General features: G+C 49.9%; 6 protein-coding genes across 6 annotated transcripts; 2 read left to right on the top strand and 4 right to left on the bottom strand.

Moving 5' to 3' along the window:
• Positions 1-562: 562 nt before the first annotated feature.
• On the top strand, positions 563-1,849 carry N7503_003086 (F-box domain protein; the record flags this gene model as incomplete). Its single annotated transcript, XM_057062633.1, has 2 exons — positions 563-984; positions 1,069-1,849. The coding sequence occupies 2 exons, from the start codon at positions 563-565 to the stop codon at positions 1,847-1,849; spliced, it is 1,203 nt and encodes a 400-aa protein (XP_056923548.1).
• A 948-nt stretch (positions 1,850-2,797) lies between these two features.
• Positions 2,798-6,036, bottom strand: N7503_003085 (coatomer subunit gamma; the record flags this gene model as incomplete). Its single annotated transcript, XM_057062632.1, has 5 exons — positions 5,746-6,036; positions 4,360-5,637; positions 3,955-4,302; positions 3,088-3,903; positions 2,798-3,030 (listed from the first exon to the last, which is right to left on the bottom strand). The coding sequence occupies exons 1-5, from the start codon at positions 5,819-5,821 to the stop codon at positions 2,798-2,800; spliced, it is 2,751 nt and encodes a 916-aa protein (XP_056923547.1). The 5' UTR covers positions 5,822-6,036.
• A 182-nt stretch (positions 6,037-6,218) lies between these two features.
• On the top strand, positions 6,219-7,185 carry N7503_003084 (phosducin family protein; the record flags this gene model as incomplete). Its single annotated transcript, XM_057062631.1, has 4 exons — positions 6,219-6,256; positions 6,360-6,542; positions 6,633-6,988; positions 7,049-7,185. 4 exons carry the CDS (start codon positions 6,219-6,221, stop codon positions 7,183-7,185), a joined length of 714 nt encoding a protein of 237 aa, XP_056923546.1.
• A 616-nt stretch (positions 7,186-7,801) lies between these two features.
• rsmA (putative bZIP transcription factor (Fcr3)) lies at positions 7,802-8,935 on the bottom strand (the record flags this gene model as incomplete). The annotated part of the gene is made up of 3 exons (XM_057062630.1): positions 7,802-8,363; positions 8,466-8,743; positions 8,816-8,935. 3 exons carry the CDS (start codon positions 8,933-8,935, stop codon positions 7,802-7,804), a joined length of 960 nt encoding a protein of 319 aa, XP_056923545.1.
• A 1,573-nt stretch (positions 8,936-10,508) lies between these two features.
• On the bottom strand, positions 10,509-12,073 carry N7503_003082 (casein kinase 1 family protein; the record flags this gene model as incomplete). The annotated part of the gene is made up of 4 exons (XM_057062629.1): positions 10,509-10,605; positions 10,745-11,765; positions 11,831-11,903; positions 12,062-12,073. 4 exons carry the CDS (start codon positions 12,071-12,073, stop codon positions 10,509-10,511), a joined length of 1,203 nt encoding a protein of 400 aa, XP_056923544.1.
• A 1,774-nt stretch (positions 12,074-13,847) lies between these two features.
• On the bottom strand, positions 13,848-18,409 carry N7503_003081 (putative cell polarity protein (Tea1); the record flags this gene model as incomplete). Its single annotated transcript, XM_057062628.1, has 3 exons — positions 13,848-17,653; positions 17,710-18,103; positions 18,161-18,409. The coding sequence occupies 3 exons, from the start codon at positions 18,407-18,409 to the stop codon at positions 13,848-13,850; spliced, it is 4,449 nt and encodes a 1,482-aa protein (XP_056923543.1).
• Positions 18,410-19,320: the final 911 nt, after the last annotated feature.

Raw genomic sequence — 19,320 nt, 5'->3', positions numbered from 1 at the left:
TAAATAGCTAACTGTTCAGTGTAGGACACACTACTATGTAATAAGAATTTCTTTTGTTCGAGAGTTTGTGATAATTGATAAATCAATAATGCTATTGCTTGTGTTAAGTAAGAGTGTTACTGGGAGCGTAACTAGGAGTGATACTAGCAGCGTTACCAAGAAATCACTGGGAACATTATTGAGAACGTTCTAGATGATCTACGGTGGTACAGCATGGTGCCATACAGGTACGTATTAAGTCGATTTAGCTAGAGAATACAAGCTCAGGATGGCAGAAAGTGTGGCAGAATATCATGGAGTGGGGCGGGTTTTAAATTCATGGAACACCAACTGCATTGTTTTATCTTCTATCAACTTCGCGTTTTACCTTCTCTTCTTCCAAAGATCCATTGCTTATCTTCTGCCAACTTCGCTATTTACCCAAACTGAAAAGCCAAACCCAGTCATGTCCCACAATCTCGTCTTGCTTCTGTGTCTGTAATCGACAACAAGCATCAACTGGCCCGTTATTCCACTTCATCTCCAAGCCTCGGATTACCACACTACACATCAGACCCTCGCTATGGCCTCTATGGGATTCAACTACTTCCCCACCGAAGTTTTAATAATCATTGCTGGATATGTGTACGACCTTGAGACTTACGGGGATTCGCTTACACTCAATCGCCGTGAAGATGGCAGACTGAAACGACAAAGCACTCTGTTCAATTTTTGTCTTGTGTGCCATCAGTGGTACTCGGTGGGAATCGAGCCACTTTATCGCGAACCTAGTGTCGCGAACGGCAATAGGTTTATGAAGTTTACCAAAACCTTATGTCCATCAACCAAGGCAAGAAACAAGACGAAGTCTGACTTGGGCTCAATGGTTCATGTGTTGAACCTGGGTCAATTGGTTCACCAAAGCTCGAACAGTGTTACTGCAAGATTGCTGAATAAGGCTAGTGAGAACCTAGTCAATTTTACAGCGCCCCGGGTCTCATTTTCGTGAGTAATCAAACCCACACTTCTTAACCCCAATATATCCGAACCGGAATGTTCTAGTGAACGTTCTAGCTGACCAGTGATAAGTCTCAATGCCCTCGCATCCCTGACCAAGTGCCGGAGCCTCAAATATCTGGATCTGAGCCGAGTGGGCGATTCCTCACTCAGCTTCCCACAGCTCAAGAAGGCTGTCAGCAAGCTCGCGAATCTCCGCTCTCTTTCACTACCCATCTACATCCCACTTACTCAAACTTTGCCCACCACTGGGACATGGCCTAGTTCCCTCACTAGATTGAAAATCGGCGGGCGAATTGACCCTCAGCTAATGGAATACTTTGATTGGCCACCTAATGTGACTGAATTGGTCCTGTCGAATTGCAAAAACGTGACCGTGTCGCTTATCAACAATATCTTGTTGAATGATAATTTCCAATACAGTTTGACGGATTTTATTGTTGAAACGGATTGCAATGTCGACAAAGTGGATCTCGATGAAAGCACGAGTGTCTTGAATGACTTGGACGCCCTCGAGCATATCAAGATGCCCATCGGCCTCATCTGGTCCTTATTAATGCTTGAAGACGGAATGCCAGCCTTGTCTATTCGATCCCTGATACTGACAGAAACTGTCGGCCCGTACGGTGTGCAGTACCCCATACACCATAACTTCTGCGACGCCGTTACCAAATCCCTCGAATCAGGCCCGTTGAGCAACCTGTGGTTTTTTCAAGCCCCGCATTCATTCCTTAAACATTATGGCGTGGATCCAATAAAGCTCGATGAGCTTGTCACTAGTCACCTGGACGATGTCGATGACAAAGAACTGGATGAGTTGGGTACGGGCTTTGGATTTCAAGTTCAGAAATGAATCTTATTCAAGCCGTGGGATGAATTACGGTCTAGAATTAGCGCCAGCATAGCATAAAGATAGATACCCATGAATGCCTTAGTGCAATTATCAAATGAAACAACATGACTTATATTGCCTTTTCTTTCCATAGATCAAATGACCAAGGATATACAGTATAATCGAACACCTCACTGACCACATGTGGTTCCCATCATGCAGTAGTTGCAATTCTGAATGTATTGCTGCTGTACCTGATTTCCCTGGTATCAAAGACCTCGGGAGCATGTCGTCTAGCTAGATCTAAGTCAAAATACAAGGCAACGTTCTATCCCAGCCGGGATATTCATCAGTATTCCTAATCCTCAGTAAAAAAAAAATATAAAAAAATAAAAAAAAGAAGCTGACCCAGTGTCACTCCTTGATCACCTTCAAATTCTAGAGTAGCCTAGTTTAAGTACTTACCTGGGTATGTACTCGATAATATCAATACTCTGACTTTCATATGCTACGCCTTGCCTAATATCGTCAATGTGGTTTTCAATCAATACGATAATCAATTATCATTCTCCAAAACCAATATTGTCCTCTGCTTATCTACGGCTTTGGAGATAGAGCTAAGGTTCAAATAGGCAAAAATAGAAATGCTTTTCATGCACACTGTATATCCCAATCTATTTGAGATACCGAAAAGCAGCGAAAGAACAAGCACTACAGCAAGGCTGGACAGCAGACCGGGAAAAGAGAAGACCCTCCAATTTTGTAGTGAGCTTCATGGGACTCGTCAAGACCAACAAAATCGCGCCAAGAAGCACAGTGGAGGAAACAAGTGAGAAAGTAGCAGAAACAGAGGATAGCAGGCTTCTTCGCGACAGGAGAAAATGGGAAAGAGAAAGAGGAAAAAATAACCAAATCCTCATGTCTACTACAATTTGCTATAAAGAGAAAAAAGGAAAATAAGTTAAGACATTAAGTGACAGATGCGAGCACCGCGGCAGCAACGCCCTCCTCTTCTGCCCGGACCGTGATCTTGGTCGTGACACCGCTCTTGCTGGAGTAGGCCATCTTGATGAGAGAAGCCACTCTGCCGCCGGAAACTGTCTTGCCGAAAAGCTTGAGAGTGTGAGTGCTGTTGTTGAGGGCGATATCGGAGCCTTCCAAGGGCTGGAGTGACAATGCTGAAATGAGTTGCTCAGTGGCATCTGGTAGTAGGTTGTTAGCAAGTTTCGAGAAATCGGGGTAAATGATTTTAGACATACCAGCAATGCCCTTCATGTTGCTTAGTTGTAGGGTCTCGCTCTCCTCTTCGCCATTAGCACCAGTCTGTTCCCAAACGTGGTCGAAGCTGCCAGCGAATGCAGGAATGACGTAGTCACTGCCGGTAAGCTCGAGGTCCTCCACTTGGTACTCGTCCTCGTAGCCCTCATCTTCTGGCTCGCCAGTACTAGGATCGATCTCCTTGCTGGTGAACTTGAGGTTGTTGGTAAAGGAGGTGATGGGGACACTGTTCTCGCCACCCAGCTTCTTAAAAGCGACATAGACGACACCAGGCTCGTTGGGCATAAGCTTGGGAGCGGGAATAATGAAGTCATCTTCTAGCACATCATCCTCCGATGGTGAGGCAATCACGGTCACATCTCCGAGGACAGTATCGGGTAGGGTGTTCTTGATATCGTACTGCACAACAATGTGCTCCTTGAAGATATGCTTAACAGCAGTGACAACGTACTCGGTCTCGCTCTCTGAGAGCTCGACAGGCGCGGAGGACTTGAGCAAGGTACCGTACTCTTTGATGTCGGGAATCTGCAAGAGCTGCTCGGCGTATTTTTGGGTAGCAGCAGCAGTAGCTGCCTCGGCAACTCCGTTCGACTTGCCCTTGGGAGGACCGGCTGAAGGAGCCTTGAGGGTAGGTGTGGCTGTTGTGAGCTTCTTGGTCCGCTCCTCGGCCAAGGCCTGCTCGTGGGAGACAACGGGGACGGAAGCAACGTCGAAGGCCGTAGCAAATGTCTGCTTGTCATTCGAGGTCACATACATAACGAGCTGGTGCTCGAAGGTGGAAAGGGAGTACATAGAATCTAAAGTCGTCAGTAAAGAAAGTGACTCAAAATTGTCGCTGGGATGCTTACCGTTTTTAATGAAAGCGCTAGCTGTGGCATCTTCGGCTCCCATCAAGCGAAGGTTGAGGGCAGCACGATCGCGAACCTCATCATCAGTGTCATCAAGGCAACGGGTGAGCAGAACATGCACACTAGATTTGACTTCAAGGTCCTTCTGACCAACACCAAACTTGGCCAACGCAGTGACGGCAGCGGCACGGACAATGGCGTTTTCCAAAACAACGCGGTTGTAGATGTAACGAATGTACTTAGTGGGGTGCGAAGTCTTAGGGCCCTCAACACCAAGCAGATGAAGGACACGCACAGACAGCTTAGTGAATTCGCAATCCTCGATAAACTCGCAAAGATGGGCGAGAGCTAGAAAAGTTACCGTTAGACTCAAACCCCGATGTACACAGAGCAAAACAAACTTACCATCTTCCTTGCTGTCAGGAACAAACTTGATCAAATCAAACATGCTCTCCACGACGGTACGCTTGAACTCGTAACCGCCCTCGTCACGCAGAATACCACTCAGGAAAACCAACATGCCAGCCTGCTTGCTGGGGAACTTCAGACACAATGTGCGGATAGCTTCAACGATAGTAATCTTGAACTCATCGGTGATATCAGCCATGAAGCCAGAGATCTGCTTCATGAGACGATCCACACTGGCTTCGTTACCAGTCTTGAGTAGGGTTGTAATAGCGAATGTGGCGATAGAACGGTTGGAGTTTGAGATAAGCGATTCGATGTCGGGGTTGCATACATTGACCACGTGCGGCTTGAACGAGGCGAAGTTGTGGAGAATGCGAATAGCGGCGAACTTTGTGATCGATCGAGGAGAAGACAGGAACAACTGTAGGACGTGAACGGCCTGCGAGGCCTCAGCATCAGTGACATCCCGCAACTCGCAAATAGCCTTGGCGGCCTCGAAGTTGACCATCTCGTGCTTGTGACGGAGCCAGCCATCCAGCATCTGCACCATAGGCTTTCGGAGACCAGGGTCCTCCTCCGCCAGCTTGGCGGCCAGACGAACCAGCAACACCAAAGCTGCCGGGCTCTTCACCACACCAGCTGCACCGTACTGCTGCACCATCTTCACCAATGCCATGCGGTCAGGGGAACGCATCTGATATAAGAGACCAATTGCGTGGTACTGGGTCATGAAGTTGGACTGAGAGATAGCGTGAGCCTGGGAGCCGGAAGAGAAGCCCAAGAAGCCAGTCGATTGCTTAGAAGACGAAGCAGCTTCCTGGGTTTCGCTTTGCCATCTCCGGACAACGTCGCGCGCGATGGGGAGGAGGTGGTAGGAGGAGACCAGAGCAGCTGATGAGACCGAAGGGGTCTTGTCGACAATGGCGGTCTTGATCAATCGCTCGATACCCTGCACAGTTGATCCATCAATGATGCGACACAGTGCTCGGATAGCGTTGGCTCGATACAAGACGTCGCTTCCGACCGCGGTATCCTTCATGATGATACTAGTCGACATAATCACATCTTCCGCGGTGTTGGCGAGCTCCTTCAAAATAAGATACACCATCTGTCGCAAAGACGGGTCCTTGTTCTGGAACAGCTTCGAAATGCCGAAGAACAGGGTCGTGGCTTCGTTTGTGGGGAACTGCTCCCCAGTGAAGACGAGGACCGCAATCTTGGTCAATAATGTACGGCATGTTCGCGGCGAGATCGGTGAGGAATTGAAAAGTCGAGCTAAAAGAATTGGTCTGTTAGTCCGGTGCCCGTTGGGCAAGGGGAGGGGGAATTGGTGAGCCGCAATAGCCAGGGGTCATGGCCATTTGCCATTGTAGATTGGCGTACCATCTTGGAATACGGAGGTCCGATCAAGCTTGATCATGACTTGATCGGCATCTTCATCCTTCTTCATGTAACTCATTTTGCCCAGGTGCTGGGATTGCACCAGCGGAATGTACTTCGCGATCGATCGGTAGTCGGGGATTCAACGGGAGGAAGAACACAGTAACAGGGGAGAGCGGTGTAGGCAGCTACTGCATTCGCGTAACCTGCACCCCCAATGAAGTCAAAAGGTGTGGAGAGAAAAAGGAGGGAGTAGAGGTGGTGATGGAATCGCAACCTCGAGCTCCACGATCACTTGTTTATGGAGTAAAGTTGAATGGTGGCCTTCCGTGTGTTTGGCTGACCCGGGCAAACACTGCAAACAGGTGGCATCATGGACTCACGATACTTTGCCTATTCAAACTTCTTTCTTACATTTATTTGCTACATAGGTTTGAGGACAATTTCTTTGAGTTCTTCATTCCTCTTTATTCATAATGGAGGTCGAAGTCAATCCCAACGAGGATACTGAATGGTACAGTCCCATTAGCACTACCTGCATCCTGCCCGCATCCCCCCCCCCCGCTCGGTTGGAGCTATTTGTGTACAGGGTCTAACTATGGTTATGCTATATTTAGGAATGATATCCTCCGCCAACATGGAATCATTCCCGAGAAACCCAAAGACCCAGAGCCATTGATTCAGGAAGCCTTGATCGCGGCTCAACACAGAGCACATGAGAACCGTCTGGAGGACAAGGACCTCGATGAGCTGGACGCACTGGAGGAAGAGGAGGACGAGGGCTTCCTCGAGCAATACCGGTAGGCTCTTGACAATCTTCTGGGTTTTCGATATTCATGAACAACATTATATATATTATTTCAAGGCCGTGTACTAACCCCTAGCGACAGTCAAAAACGTCTCGCCGAACTCCACACTCTCCAGAAAACCAGCAACTTCAATCAGGTCTACCCCCTCCAGAAAGTCGATTATGGCCGAGAAGTTACCGAAGCCTCAAAAGAAGCATTCGTCCTAGTCAATCTCACCTCCCAGGGTGCCAACGTCGAGTCTCGTGTGTTGACCGAGCTTTGGCGACAATTGGCGAGCAAGTTTGGCGATATCAAGTTCTGCGAGATCCGCGCCGACATGTGTATCGAGGGTTATCCAGAGCGGAACACGCCCACTATTCTTGTTTACAAGGATACTGAGATCCGGAGGCAATTGGTGACTCTGCGGGAACTGAAGGGTGTGCGGACTAAGCTAGAAGGTGACTATTCACTATTGATACACATTCAATTAGAGGGCTTCAAACTAACTTTATGGATAGATCTGGAACAACTGCTCATTGAGATTGGAGCGCTGAAGGAAAGTGATGTTCGTCTCAAGAAGCATGCCGACGAAGATGACTACACGTCTAAGAACGATGACCTCAACGTTGAGGATTATGATGATGATTGGGATTAGTTGCATTTGAGCTTGACTCTATGCGATTAACCCATGTTATGATTTGATGTGTGTACATTATGAAATGCGCTCAAACAAAGTGAGACCATCCTTACCTTTGCAACGACTTTGGAAGGAATTTGAAGAACCTTGGAACCGAAACCGAAAAGAAGAAAATCACATAATTTGGAGGCTGATGAACAATCCTTCAAAATGCATATAAGGATGGGGATTATGGTGATGGATTTTGGCACTCGAGTGTTGTTGATTACCCATGTATCCATCAAATTGACAATGCAAGATATATTAAGTCTTCGGGTATCAGTACAGGGACTCATTTCAAGGGTTAGTTTCTGCACCAACAACAACAAGACAGGTCCACATCCAAGATGAAGTACATAAAATTAGACCAAAAAGCGCTCAAAGAAAATTTTTAACCATCAGTGATATCCCAATTTACAGGCAGGTAGATTCATCGCCCGCTAATTCCAATCGTTTCATATATTCCAGCACCCAAGGACTCCAAGCGTAATAATCAAAAGACGCCAAATTAAAGGTAGATCAGTACCTTAATAACCAAAGACATAGACTCGTCATTTCGACCAAAGAGAGAAAGTGGCCAAGGCAAGATGGAATCTTAGATCAACTCGTCCCGATCCGCAACACTCGCCTCAATAGCCCTCATCACCTCTCCTTCCTTAAAAGCAGGACCTTGCCCATTACACTGAGCCATCCCCTTCAACCGATCTGCAACATCCCCAATATTCACCTGTCCCGCCTTGTAAAGAGCATGCCTCTGGATAAGATCCCACGTGGCACCCGCATCAAGCAATCTCTCGCCAGTGATCTGACAAACCATAACCCGATGCGAAGCCGGCGGCGCAGTAGCACTACTCCCTGGAGCAGGACCCCACCCAGACCCCTCAGGCATCAAAGTCGAATAGAAGTCTGTTGGAGAGTATTTCATGGGACCGGTGACAGTGGGCTGCTCTTGCATACCGGGGTTGTGAGAGCCACCACCACCGTTCATAGAGCCGGATGTTACTCGTAAAATCTCATTTTCCGTAGCGAACTTGGCGAGTTCGCGCTTCAGCCGTTCGTTGTCGGCTTGGAGGGTATTTGAGGCTTCGGCCAGGGAGTTGACTTTGTCTTCGAGATCTTTGACATGACGTTCTTTTCGTTCGCGGAATGCTCGTTGACTATATACGATATTGTTAATTTAGTCCTCTGCTATCCCGGGTGTTTTCTGTTTTGGGCATGATGCTTTCGCGAACATAAATGCAGGAAACCGTATCACATACGCTGCACGATTCTGCGCCTTGCGCTTGCTTTGCGCCGGAGTCATGGATTCTTTCTCCTCACTACTGCTGCGGGCGATACCAGTATCTGCATAATGGTTTTCATCGCCATCGATCGAGGACGGATCTAGCTTTGAATTGTTTCCAAAATCGTTACTCGAGACAGAGTGTTTGGTGAAAGAGTCTGGTGGTGAATGTGGCGGCGGGACAAAAGATGAGGGGTCGATGCGCAAGGAGCCTTCCAGCCCGGGGAAATAATGGTTATATGTATTGTGCTGCTGCTATCATCAAGGGGAAGAGTTCCCTTCAATTAGTAATCTGTACATGAGATAGGAGGTTGATCGGAGCAATACCATGGAGAATGGATCGTGTAGGGAGTCGTCAGTCTGGGGCGGTGGTTGTTGGTCGGGGGTTGGCAGCCCGTACATCGAGAAGGGCTGGGATTGATGGCCAGCATAATTGGAGTAATCCATCATGCGACGATAGCAGAAGAGCCGGTTTGTTGATGTTTTGAAGAAAAGGAAGGGCAGGAGCCGGAGAGGATGATGGTCGTACGGATGGAGATTTCAGTTTGGGTGTTGGGGTTTCATGGGTTTTTTGTGACCCCGGACTCTGACCGATACTGTTCCCTAGATTCGAGCCGTCTCGGCACGCCACATTTACCAATTTAAGGGCCTCACTATATCTACTAATAGAAAATTCAACGCTAATGTATTTTCTGAATAGTTCTTCCACCCAAAGCTCACGTCAGGATTATTAAACATGTTATCCGACCGAGTGGAGTCTGGCCCGTGCATGGAGCGCCCAGAACGGAGGCAAATCGACTCGATGATCTCACTGCAAACTCAAGAGACACTACAGAGTATTTAGATCGATTACTTTTCGAATCCATGGAAACAGGTTGGGGGTAAATGCTATTTTGATATTGGATGTGAAAAGCCCCAGCGAATGTCAGCAAGTATCTGATCGGGACCTGCCATTGACTTTGAAAGCGGCAGTTTGATACCCAGGTAGAGGTAGACAACACTCCAAGCTCAGAATGCAATAGTTAGGGATTGGGTATGCAGTTGGGAATGACAAAATTGAAAAAAGCTAGAAACATAAAACATGCAAATCGACGCAAAACCTCCCCGGAAGCGACCCTATCCATTTTCCGTCGCCATTTACCAATCGAGACTAGACCTTCTTCTCTGAGAACAACCATAGGCCACCCGAAGAACTCTTGCACAGGACCCAAGGCAAGAATTCCAAAAAGGCCCATGATATCTTCAAAGAAAGTCATATCCCTAATAACCACTTCCATCCTCCAGACTGTAGCAGTCTTCTCCTCGTCCCCATCCGGCGTCGATTTGCAGTAATAAAGATTTCAAACATGAGGGGGCAGGGGTAAAAATCAGAAAGGTAAAAAAGCAATTTGGGTTAAAGGGGGGGGGGGGGGGGGTGATGAGAGCACAAATTGAAGGTAGGCGCATGTGAATGCGAGTTCCGAGAATTCCAAGGCAAGCGATCGAAGCAACAGAGACGTAGTATAAATGTTCTGTTTCCAGGGTTGACGCCGTCATTTGCATCTCCGTCAGCCTCAATCCGGTCATCTGCGAGATTGTTGAAAGGGAAAGTAGCAGTCGCATGGAACCGAAAAGAGGGAAGACGTAGGAATAGCCACCATATCAATAACGTTTCGAGACTGATCGGTTGTCCCGAGGAAGCGGGTACATAAAATCCGAAAAGGGGAAAGCAGTCGTCAGGATTGCGAAGCCACCATGGTAGCTAGACAAAACACTGAGGGATCAAAACGGTTGAAGTCGAAGTATGATCGAGAACGGGGTAGAAGGGCGGTTAGAGATTGCAAAATGAATGGAGATCCAAGGAGAAAAGAAAAGAGAAATCCGAGAAGGTCGAGTGCAAGGAGTCACGTCCATGGCGAGTTGACGGTGGGTTTCCCGGGATTCTTCAAAGGTTGTTGTGTGCATGCAGGAGAAAACTGGGGGGAAGCGAGACAAGGAACTATATCTAACAACCCCAGAGCTCTCCGCAAATACTCCACTATTAGTACCATTGTGCCCCAGTCCCATCGTCCCGCTTCGAACGGCTACCAGAAGGTCCATAAGCACCTAAAGCAGCGCCCTTCGAGGCAGAACGAAGCCTAATGCCGAAGACTATGCGATTAGTCAGATTCAGAACTAAAGGGTCCTCCACGCCAGCGTCACAGAAGAAAAACACCAAACGCAAGAGGGAAAAGGAGAAGGGGTTCCCTACTCGGAACCAGGTTTCAAAGTACTCACATCCTGTCACTTCCTCCCACGGCACGGTTGGTGTCCGGAGTGTTGTCGAGGGTGCCACGGTCGATGACCTTGCGGCGCTGGCCCGAGATGGCACTGGGCTTAGCGGCAGCGCCAGCGGCCATGGGACCAGCAGCAGCAGCACCCTGGCGACGGGCGGCTTCCTCATCCTTGTCCTTCTTGGTAGCATCCACGATCATGGCGGCGTTCTTCTGGTACTTGTAGACGGTCCAGTCGAACACGTAGTCGTACTGGAACGACTCGCGGACGAAGAGATCGCGGAAGATCTTGCGAAGGTAGGAGTAGTCGGGCTTGTCGTCGAAGCGGAGCGAACGAGTGTAGTTAAGGTAGATGGCGAACTCGTTGGGGAAGCCACGGCAGAGGACCTCGGTGGGGGTAGTCATCTTCTTCTCCATAATGCGGTCGTACTTCTGCTTCTTGGTAGCAGCCTTCAGGCCCTGCCAGGGCAGGGAGCCACGGCAGAAGTAGAGCATCACGTAACCGAGAGACTCCATATCATCACGACGAGATTGCTCGACACCCAAGTGGGTGTTGATACTGGCATAACGGGCAGTACCAGTGAGGTTCTTGTTCTCACGGTACGGGATGTGGAAGTGGGTCTTGGGGTCGCGGTACTTCTTAGCCAGACCGAAATCGATCACATTAACTTGGTTGCCGCGCTTGCCGATACCCATGAGGAAGTTGTCGGGCTTGATATCACGGTGGATGAAGGACTTGGCGTGGATGTATTCGATGCGAGAAATAAGCTGGTCGGCGAGGAGAAGAACGGTCTTGAGCGAGAACTTGCGGTTGCAGAAGTTGAACAAGTCCTCCAGACTGGGGCCCAGCAGATCGATAACCATGGCATTGTAGTCACACTCAGTACCGAACCAGCGGACGAAGGGAATACCGACACCACCGGCAAGAGACTTGTAGACACGAGCCTCATATTCGAGCTGGGGGTGCTTGGCCTTGACGCTCTCGAGCTTGATGGCGATCTCCTCACCGGAGATAATGTTTGTGCCTAACAAGGTAGAATCAGCCCCTGCCAAGCAGGAGGACCATCAGAATTGGATATAAGATACATACCAAGGTAGATGTCACCGAAACTGCCGCTTCCGATCTTACGGCCAATGCGGTACTTGTTACCGACACGCAAATCCTGTGTATGATGTCAGCACCTGGTGACCTTCCCGACGGAGGCGAGTTTGACGCGTTTTTTAGTTAAGTAGCCCCTTTCCAACGGGTTGGGCGATGATCGACACAGGAGCGTGGGGATGTGACGGGAAAAGGGGTCGTTGGGGGAGGTTGGGCACTCACCATGGTCGTCATCTTGGATGAATTGTAGTGGCACAGCGATTAGCCGTGCAGAATGATTGAAAGCTATCAGTGTCACTGGTTAGAGCGGGGTCTGAAGATGGTTCACAGGAAAAATATGAAGAGGTGGCCGAGGGGATAGGGAAAAGAGTGGGCGATGAAAGGTGGTACAGGTCAAAAGCAAAGAATTGAGATTGAGGGGGGTTGCCTATCTTAGCCTCAAGCGTAAGGCGTAAACGGGGCAGATGTGGCCAACACGAGGATTGTTGGGCCTTCACAGGCAGACAAAGGGATAAGAAAAGGAAGCAGGATGGGGAAGAACGAGAAAGCAAGGGCAAAGAAGAGATATGAGATCAAAATCAGAGAGGGGATATAAGGCCATACCTAGAACGCTGATAAGGATCAAAGATGTCCAATGCCGACCGTACAGAAGCCGACCGGATAGATGGGGATGTGGACGAGAAAGTGGGACACGGGCAGAACCGAGTCAGGAGAAGGAAAAGAAGATGCAGAGAAGTCCAAAGGAGTCTTGGACTAAACACCTTAAAGAGGGATGAGGAGGAAGGGAAAGGAGAGAAAGAGGGGGGAAGTCGGTGAACAGGTAAATAATTTTATTAGCGAAAGGCAGGTGGCTGAACAGTGACCTGCAGAGTACAGGGAGCCGCTAGGGATTTCGTGCGACGCCCGAGGTACCTGCCCCGTCACTTTTGCGCGAATTTATGAAAATCTAGTAGGGGGTTCTTTTGTCATTATTGTTTTTACTATCTTTTTTATTCAAATACTAGATGAAATTGTTTTTCATCTTTTCTTTTGGAAATTGAAGTCTAACATGGTGCTTTGAATGAGATTTGGGCTCGGCATTTTCCTTATGTACGGATATCCGGTATACGCGCTCAGCTGACACTGGGCTGCAAAACCTGAAAGTTGCCTTTAGCAGATTAGCTGGGGTACCTTAGTCTATTTAAGTAGGTGATAGGTACTTGCATGATTTCTATTAATATCTTGGCGTCCCATTGATCCCGATATACAACACTTGGTTCCCGATCTAGACCCTGAACATGGTCCCTTCCACATCTCTATCGTCTTTTTCCCTAATACTGCCCAATGAAGGTACTTCAGACACTCCTACACTAGCATGTTTCGGCTGGGCCCCAACCTCGGATGTTGACCAGACTTGGATCGTGCCGTGGTAATGTTTGTTTGGCCCCAGTGGCCTTACGTCTGCTGCATGGGGCCAAATGCGACCTACCGCAGCCGGGGTAGCAGGGCGAGCAAATCACATTCCTGGATTTCAGGTTACTACCATTTACAATTTATACGCGAGGGCTTGGCTCTGGGCATGAGCTTGGGCTTGGAAAAGCAACGTGGATCTTCTTCATAGAATAATTGACAATTTCTGACTATTAGTAGACGGCGAATTCATGGATGTGTTGATGGTACAGCCAGAGTCCAATAAACATCGGGAAACCGGGGTATAAAAGGAAAAAAACAAGGGGATAAAGAGAGACAAAGAGCAGGAGTAGGAGAACAGGCGGGAGTAAAGAACATCCCAAAGCAAAACAAACGAAGGGAATCCCGTCCCTTATGGCCGATCGGAGGAAAAGAATTCAAATCACAAAAATAGGACGGAAACGATGGTAAAGACCAGGGAACCTTTCGTATCATGCAAGGATCATGCTTCGCAAATTACAAAGACAAAGGAAGAAAGTGGCAAAATACATGTGCAAAGCGCTCAGAGAATTGCAGAAGGACATATCTCAGAACACATGGTCGTAGAATGGAAAGTTGCTTAAATGACGTTGGCCGCACCGGTGCCAGCCATAGTCTTCGGCTTATTGCCAGTGCGCTCTTCTTCATCCAGGCGCCGACGCCACTCCGCCAGGCTGTCGTTCATCATGGCAGGGCCGTGGCTGTCCTCTTTAGTAGGGGTTCGCTCCATGTCCATCTGGCTGCTGAGGCGGTAGTTGCGGTTAGTGCTTTCCCAGTGGCTGCGAAGAGTCTCGAGCTCGTTGGCGAGGGAGTCAAGAGCCATGGAGCCTCGGTTATCAGGGAAGGCGGTAGAGTCTTGCGAGACATTGCTGTCCGCTCGTCCTCGGCCACCAGCGGTGTTGCTAGAGGCGTTGCTGAGACTTCGGGAAATCCCATTGGGACCTTGAATGAGCTGGGACTGGCGGCGGTAGTGACCTACAGAGGTCTCAACCTGTTGTAAGAGCATGTTCACCTTCTGCTCTGCATCGGAGGCCCGGGTTTCCAGGTGGGCGTTTTCCTGCTTGAACTGCTCTAGTTCGGCACGGGTGCGCTCGGCAGTAGCCATCAGTTCTTGTTTAATACGATCATGCTCAGCCAGCGATTTCTCTTTCTCAGCACCAGCGAGAGCAAGTTGGTCCTTCAGTTGGCTAACTTGGCTCTCCAGATTCTCAATTGAAGAAGAGGTGTTCCGCTCGAGATCGGCGATGGACTTCTGAAGGTGAGAACGCTCACTTTCCCATTCAGCTGAGCTGCCTGATTGATTGCTATCCTCAATGGTCTTGTTGGCAATCTCTAAATCAGACTGCATCTTAGCATTTTGAGCCTTGTAACGACTCAATTCATCCTTCATGCGCTTCAACATTTTCTCTGTGCCCTTAACGTAGTGGACGGCTGATTGGTAGTCGTTCTCAAGCTGCTCCAGCTTCTCTCGGAACGCCCGGTCGGCTTCTTGCTCCCGGGATTCGAATGAAGATTTCAGATCATCGTGAGCCCTCATACTGTTCGAAAGCTGTTGCTCCAGCTCGCGCAACCGGGTCTGCTCGGGGGTGCCGAAGCGGGACCCTGGCGACTCGAGGCGGGGTGACCGGCGAGTGTCGGGATTCACGCCACGCTCACCCAGTAGGTCCTTCAAAGCTGCATGCTGAATATTCAAGGCACCAGCCTCTCGCTGATGAGAATCAAGTTGGCCCTTCAAGTCCCTGCTCTCAGCGATGGCGGCTTGGCTTTCCTTCATGGCTGTCTGCAGCTGTCGGCGTAGCTGAAGTCCCTCCCGGCTAGCCTGCTCCTGGTAAGCTTCAAGGCCAGCGATCCGCTCTTCAGCACGGCGCAACTTCTCAGTTGCAGAATCAGCTGCAGCCTGGTTGGCCTTTGCCAAGGTTGTAGATCTTTCAATCTGGGCCTCCAAGGCGGCCACACGCTGGTCAGCGCGAGACCGGATCGAAGCATCGAGATCAGCTGACCCAGCACGCTCAAGACCTGAGACGAAAGCCAGCTTGTGGGTTTCAGCTTCCTTGGCATGGCTCTCAGCCAGCTCTTCGGCCTCACGTAGACGGCGAGTCGTGTTCTCCAACTCGGTGGTTCGCTCCTCATGTTCGGATCGGAGTTGCAAAAGCTTCCTCTCCAGGCCTTCCCGGCGTTCTCTTTCCTCCTCCAACCGTTTCTCGAGAATCGCGGTCTTTGCAGCAGAGGCACCAACCGCTTCTTTCAGGGTACTGAAATTGTTGTTAAAGTCAGCCAGACGGCCTGAATACTCTTCAACCTGGTAGAGAAGCTCTTCTTTATCAAGAACGAGTTGCTTCAATGAGGCTTCAGCCTCCGCACGCAATAGTGCTTCTTCCCGAGAAGAAGCTTCCGCCTGGTGCAGCTCAGCACGTAGATTCTCTGCCTCTAGAGCGTTGCTCTGCATCTCAAGCTCTGCCAAGCGTTTACGGGTAGCCTCGTTGGTGTCTTCTGCCAACTCTTTAGCCTGCTTCTCCTGTTGAAGCTCTGTAGTCAGCACATCGAGTCTAGCTTTGAGTTCAGACTGGGATGCCAGAGCCAATGCAAGACGACGACCCATGTCGGTTGGGCGTTCGCCATCCTCGCCATCCCGAGAAACCTCGGGCTGCGGGGTTCCACGTTGACTGCCGCCGTGGGCAGCGAGCCTAGCACGAGAATAAGCCGCTTCGCTGACAGCTACATCACGTTGATGCTCCACTTCTGCAATGCGCTTGGACGCGATGGCAGCTTGTCTGTCAACTGTGGCCTGCATTTTAGCTAGTTCAGCTCTCATGCCTAGAAATGCTTCAACTAGCGGGCGGTCTTCGTCATTCAATGAATCGCTTGCACGCTCGTCGATAGCAGGACTGCTGGAAGGATTCGGCACATAGCCCCCCTTTCTCGCCAGGGCTAACTCGGAGGCGTACCAGGCATTCCGTGCCTTGGCAGACTCTAGCTCTTTGATCAAGGCCTCTTGGTGCGGAGTCAGCCTGGGTGAGCGAGGTTCGTCACCCAACGACTTGGAGTTGCGGAAGCTTCGAGCCTCAATAGAACCATCGATGCTAACCTGACGCCCTAGAACAGACTCTTCTGCGCTGTCCATTGATCCACGTTGCCGATGTGAACGCAATGATCGTTGACGGCCTGGAGTGGTAATCATTGGAGCGGCCTCGCCAGCTTCCATTGCCTTAGCAGCTATTTTTTGCTGTTGTTGAGTAGGCGTACGCTGACCGCTGGAGGCCTGGGAATCAAGGGGTAGTTCTTTAGCCACTGGAGACTCTGTACCTCGATCGGCATTAGCGACCCGTACATCGACAGTGCCTGTGTACCCACGATCCATCTTCGTTGGGGTCTTGGCGCGAGGATTCATCGCAGGTTGGGGGCCAGTGGCACGAGGACCAGGAGAAGGAGCCTGTCCCGGGGGAGGCGGGCCAGAAGGCGCTTGCGCAATTGAAGCACGTGGAAGCCGAGAGCCCGGTCCCGGTCCGAGATTGGGATTGGATCCAAAGTCGCCAGATCTGTTACCCAAGGGCTGGATCAAGCTTTCGCGAGACGGTGTCGCGCCACGACGCGACTGGTCAGGCGTGGCACTTTGAGCCTCTCGAGATGTTCGGCCAGAGGGGGGTCCTTGTTTGTCGAGGCTGGCTTTCCTTCCGTTTGCAACAGCACTGCGTTCGGCTGTTCCTGAATCATTAGGGTATCGAATCTTGGATGTATCGAGAATATATGCCATGCTCAGCTCATTCGCATCACGAGGAGCGGAGCTAGGTTCACCAGCCATGACAATAATCTGCTTTCCAAAAGCTGTCATGCTATGTCCAGATCGAGGAGATGGTGCCGGCCCCATGTTCTGGAAGGAGTACCAACGTCGAGAGGAGATGCGGAAAGCCGAAAGATCACCCAGGTCGATTCCCTCATCGGTTCGGCCACCAAACACATACATCACATCACCAACCAAAGCAGCTGCATGACCCTCTCGCGGAGTTGGGATGAATCCGACACAGTCAATTTCGGCCCATGCGCCAGCACGAGGATCGTAACACCAGACATCATTGAACCATCGCACACCGTTGGTTCCTCCAAACAGATAAAGCTTGTCATTGTGGCTGACAATGGTGTGGTTGGTTCTGGCCGCAGGGATCTGACCTTCAGGAGGTCCGCCCTCGTGGCTGTTTTGGACTAGGACGTCCCATTTGTTTGCGGGGTTTTGCAGCTGATTCAAATCAAACGCAATCAAATCGTTGAAAAAAAAACCTTCAACCTGACCACCAAACACATAGAGCTTCGAGCCAAGGATGTTCAGAGTATGACCGTACCGTCCAGCGGGGCGAGGTCCTGGTGGAATCGCACGAGACCATTGTCGAGAAGCTAGAAACGGTCGATATTAGCTCAAATTGACAAAGGGAAACGCGGAAGAAACCTACAAGTATTTAGGAGGTATAGTGTGTCATCCAATGCATCAGTCTCGTTGATCTTAGTGTCTCCTCCAAACACGATACACGCATTCCCAACCAGTAAGCTAGCGTGACCAACACGAGGTCCCGGGCCTTCGGAGACGGTAGCAATTTGGAAGCAGGAGAGGCTCCCACCACTGCTCTCGATCATCCACAAATCTCCCTTGACGGTGGACCCATCCACTAGTCCACCCATCATATAGATATCTCCCTCCTTGGACGCAACGGCATTGATGGCGGCTCCATAACGTGGGAATGGTGTTGTTTGCGGGGATGTGAAGTTCAGGCGGCGTTGCGACCAGGGATAGAGGGAAGAGTTAGGGCTCTGCGGGGCCCCATTCGGACCTTGTTGTGGTCGTTGGGTCTGAAAAGAGGGTTCATCAGGAACTGCCATTTCACCATTGCCAGCCGGCAAGCTTACCTGTGACTCGGACTCCGCTCTTTGGCGCGGTCTGACGGGATCTGGGCTCGTGGGGCTCGCCGCGGAATTCAAGGAGTTATTGTAGCTGCTGCTGGGGGTGGGGGTCTGAGAGAAGCTTCCTTCCTTGACCCCATTGGTCATAGCAGACGGACCATTGGATGGGGCACCTTCAGAGGTGTGGACGTTTCTGGTCGCAGGAGGAAGCGCACCCCCCTGGTGGTTTTTCTTGGATTTAAACAAAAAGGCCATCGTTAAGAGTCGTATTCAGTCGTTCACGGCGCAATTTGGGGTGGAATTCTGCGGCCGGAATTCTGGTGCGCCGGCGCCGGTATTGCGTTCGTTGGAGCCCCAGCACCGGATTGTTGGTCGGCGTAATCGGAAGAGGTGGATGTAGATTGAAGGAGCGACCGAAAGAGACCAGCGTGTGTTTTCAAAGATGGTGTGGAGTCCGGAACCAGGAACCACAAGGAACCGTAGAAAGGTGTTCCATCCACCGAGCCAAGGAAAAAAAAAATAATAGGCCAGGGGTTGGGTGGGATAGCGGGATCAAACACGAGACCAGCGATTGACGATCCTGGACATCAAGACCGGGATTCGACTTTCGAGAAAGCAAAAAGAAAGGCCAGCAAATAAGTAAGAAAAGGGGGCCAAACAAAAGCGAAGATGAGAAGAGAGGATTCAATTTCCCTGGCGGAGATGGTCTAATCGAACTAGTCTTAGTGTATGGGGAACAGGCTGCATACTCAGGGGCAGCAACCACTCCAACGGTCTTTGTGTGTCAACATTCCATGTCTCCCAGCCCCCGGTCGTCATGGAGAAGTGGGAATTGTGGCTATCACTTGCCTCGTGCTAATCCTTTGATTTTTTTATTATCTTGCATACGACTTAAAAGAAAGATTTGGGGAAAAGAGACCATTCAATAAACGCCATTGGAGCCACCATTCCAAGATAAATAGGAATGAGATACGGGGTAAACATCGGGGGAAATGAAGTATTCTATGATGTTAAAATTATTCTGCATATGTAGGGACCTATTACAAAAGCCCAATTCTTTGTGAATCGAGTGTACAAGGGTAGGAAACATGAAACTCGACTTTCCAGAATCCGTGCTATAATTAAGCCGCGGGGCTGGCTTTTCGGTAGAGGAAGCAACCGCCAAT

Source organism: Penicillium pulvis (genome assembly GCF_028828015.1).
Source record: "Penicillium pulvis strain IBT 33274 chromosome Unknown contig_1_segment0_segment0, whole genome shotgun sequence".
NCBI classification, from domain to species: Eukaryota; Fungi; Ascomycota; class Eurotiomycetes; order Eurotiales; family Aspergillaceae; genus Penicillium; species Penicillium pulvis.
Note: the sequence above shows the minus strand (reverse complement) of the source record. Positions and strands in the feature narration are given on the sequence as shown.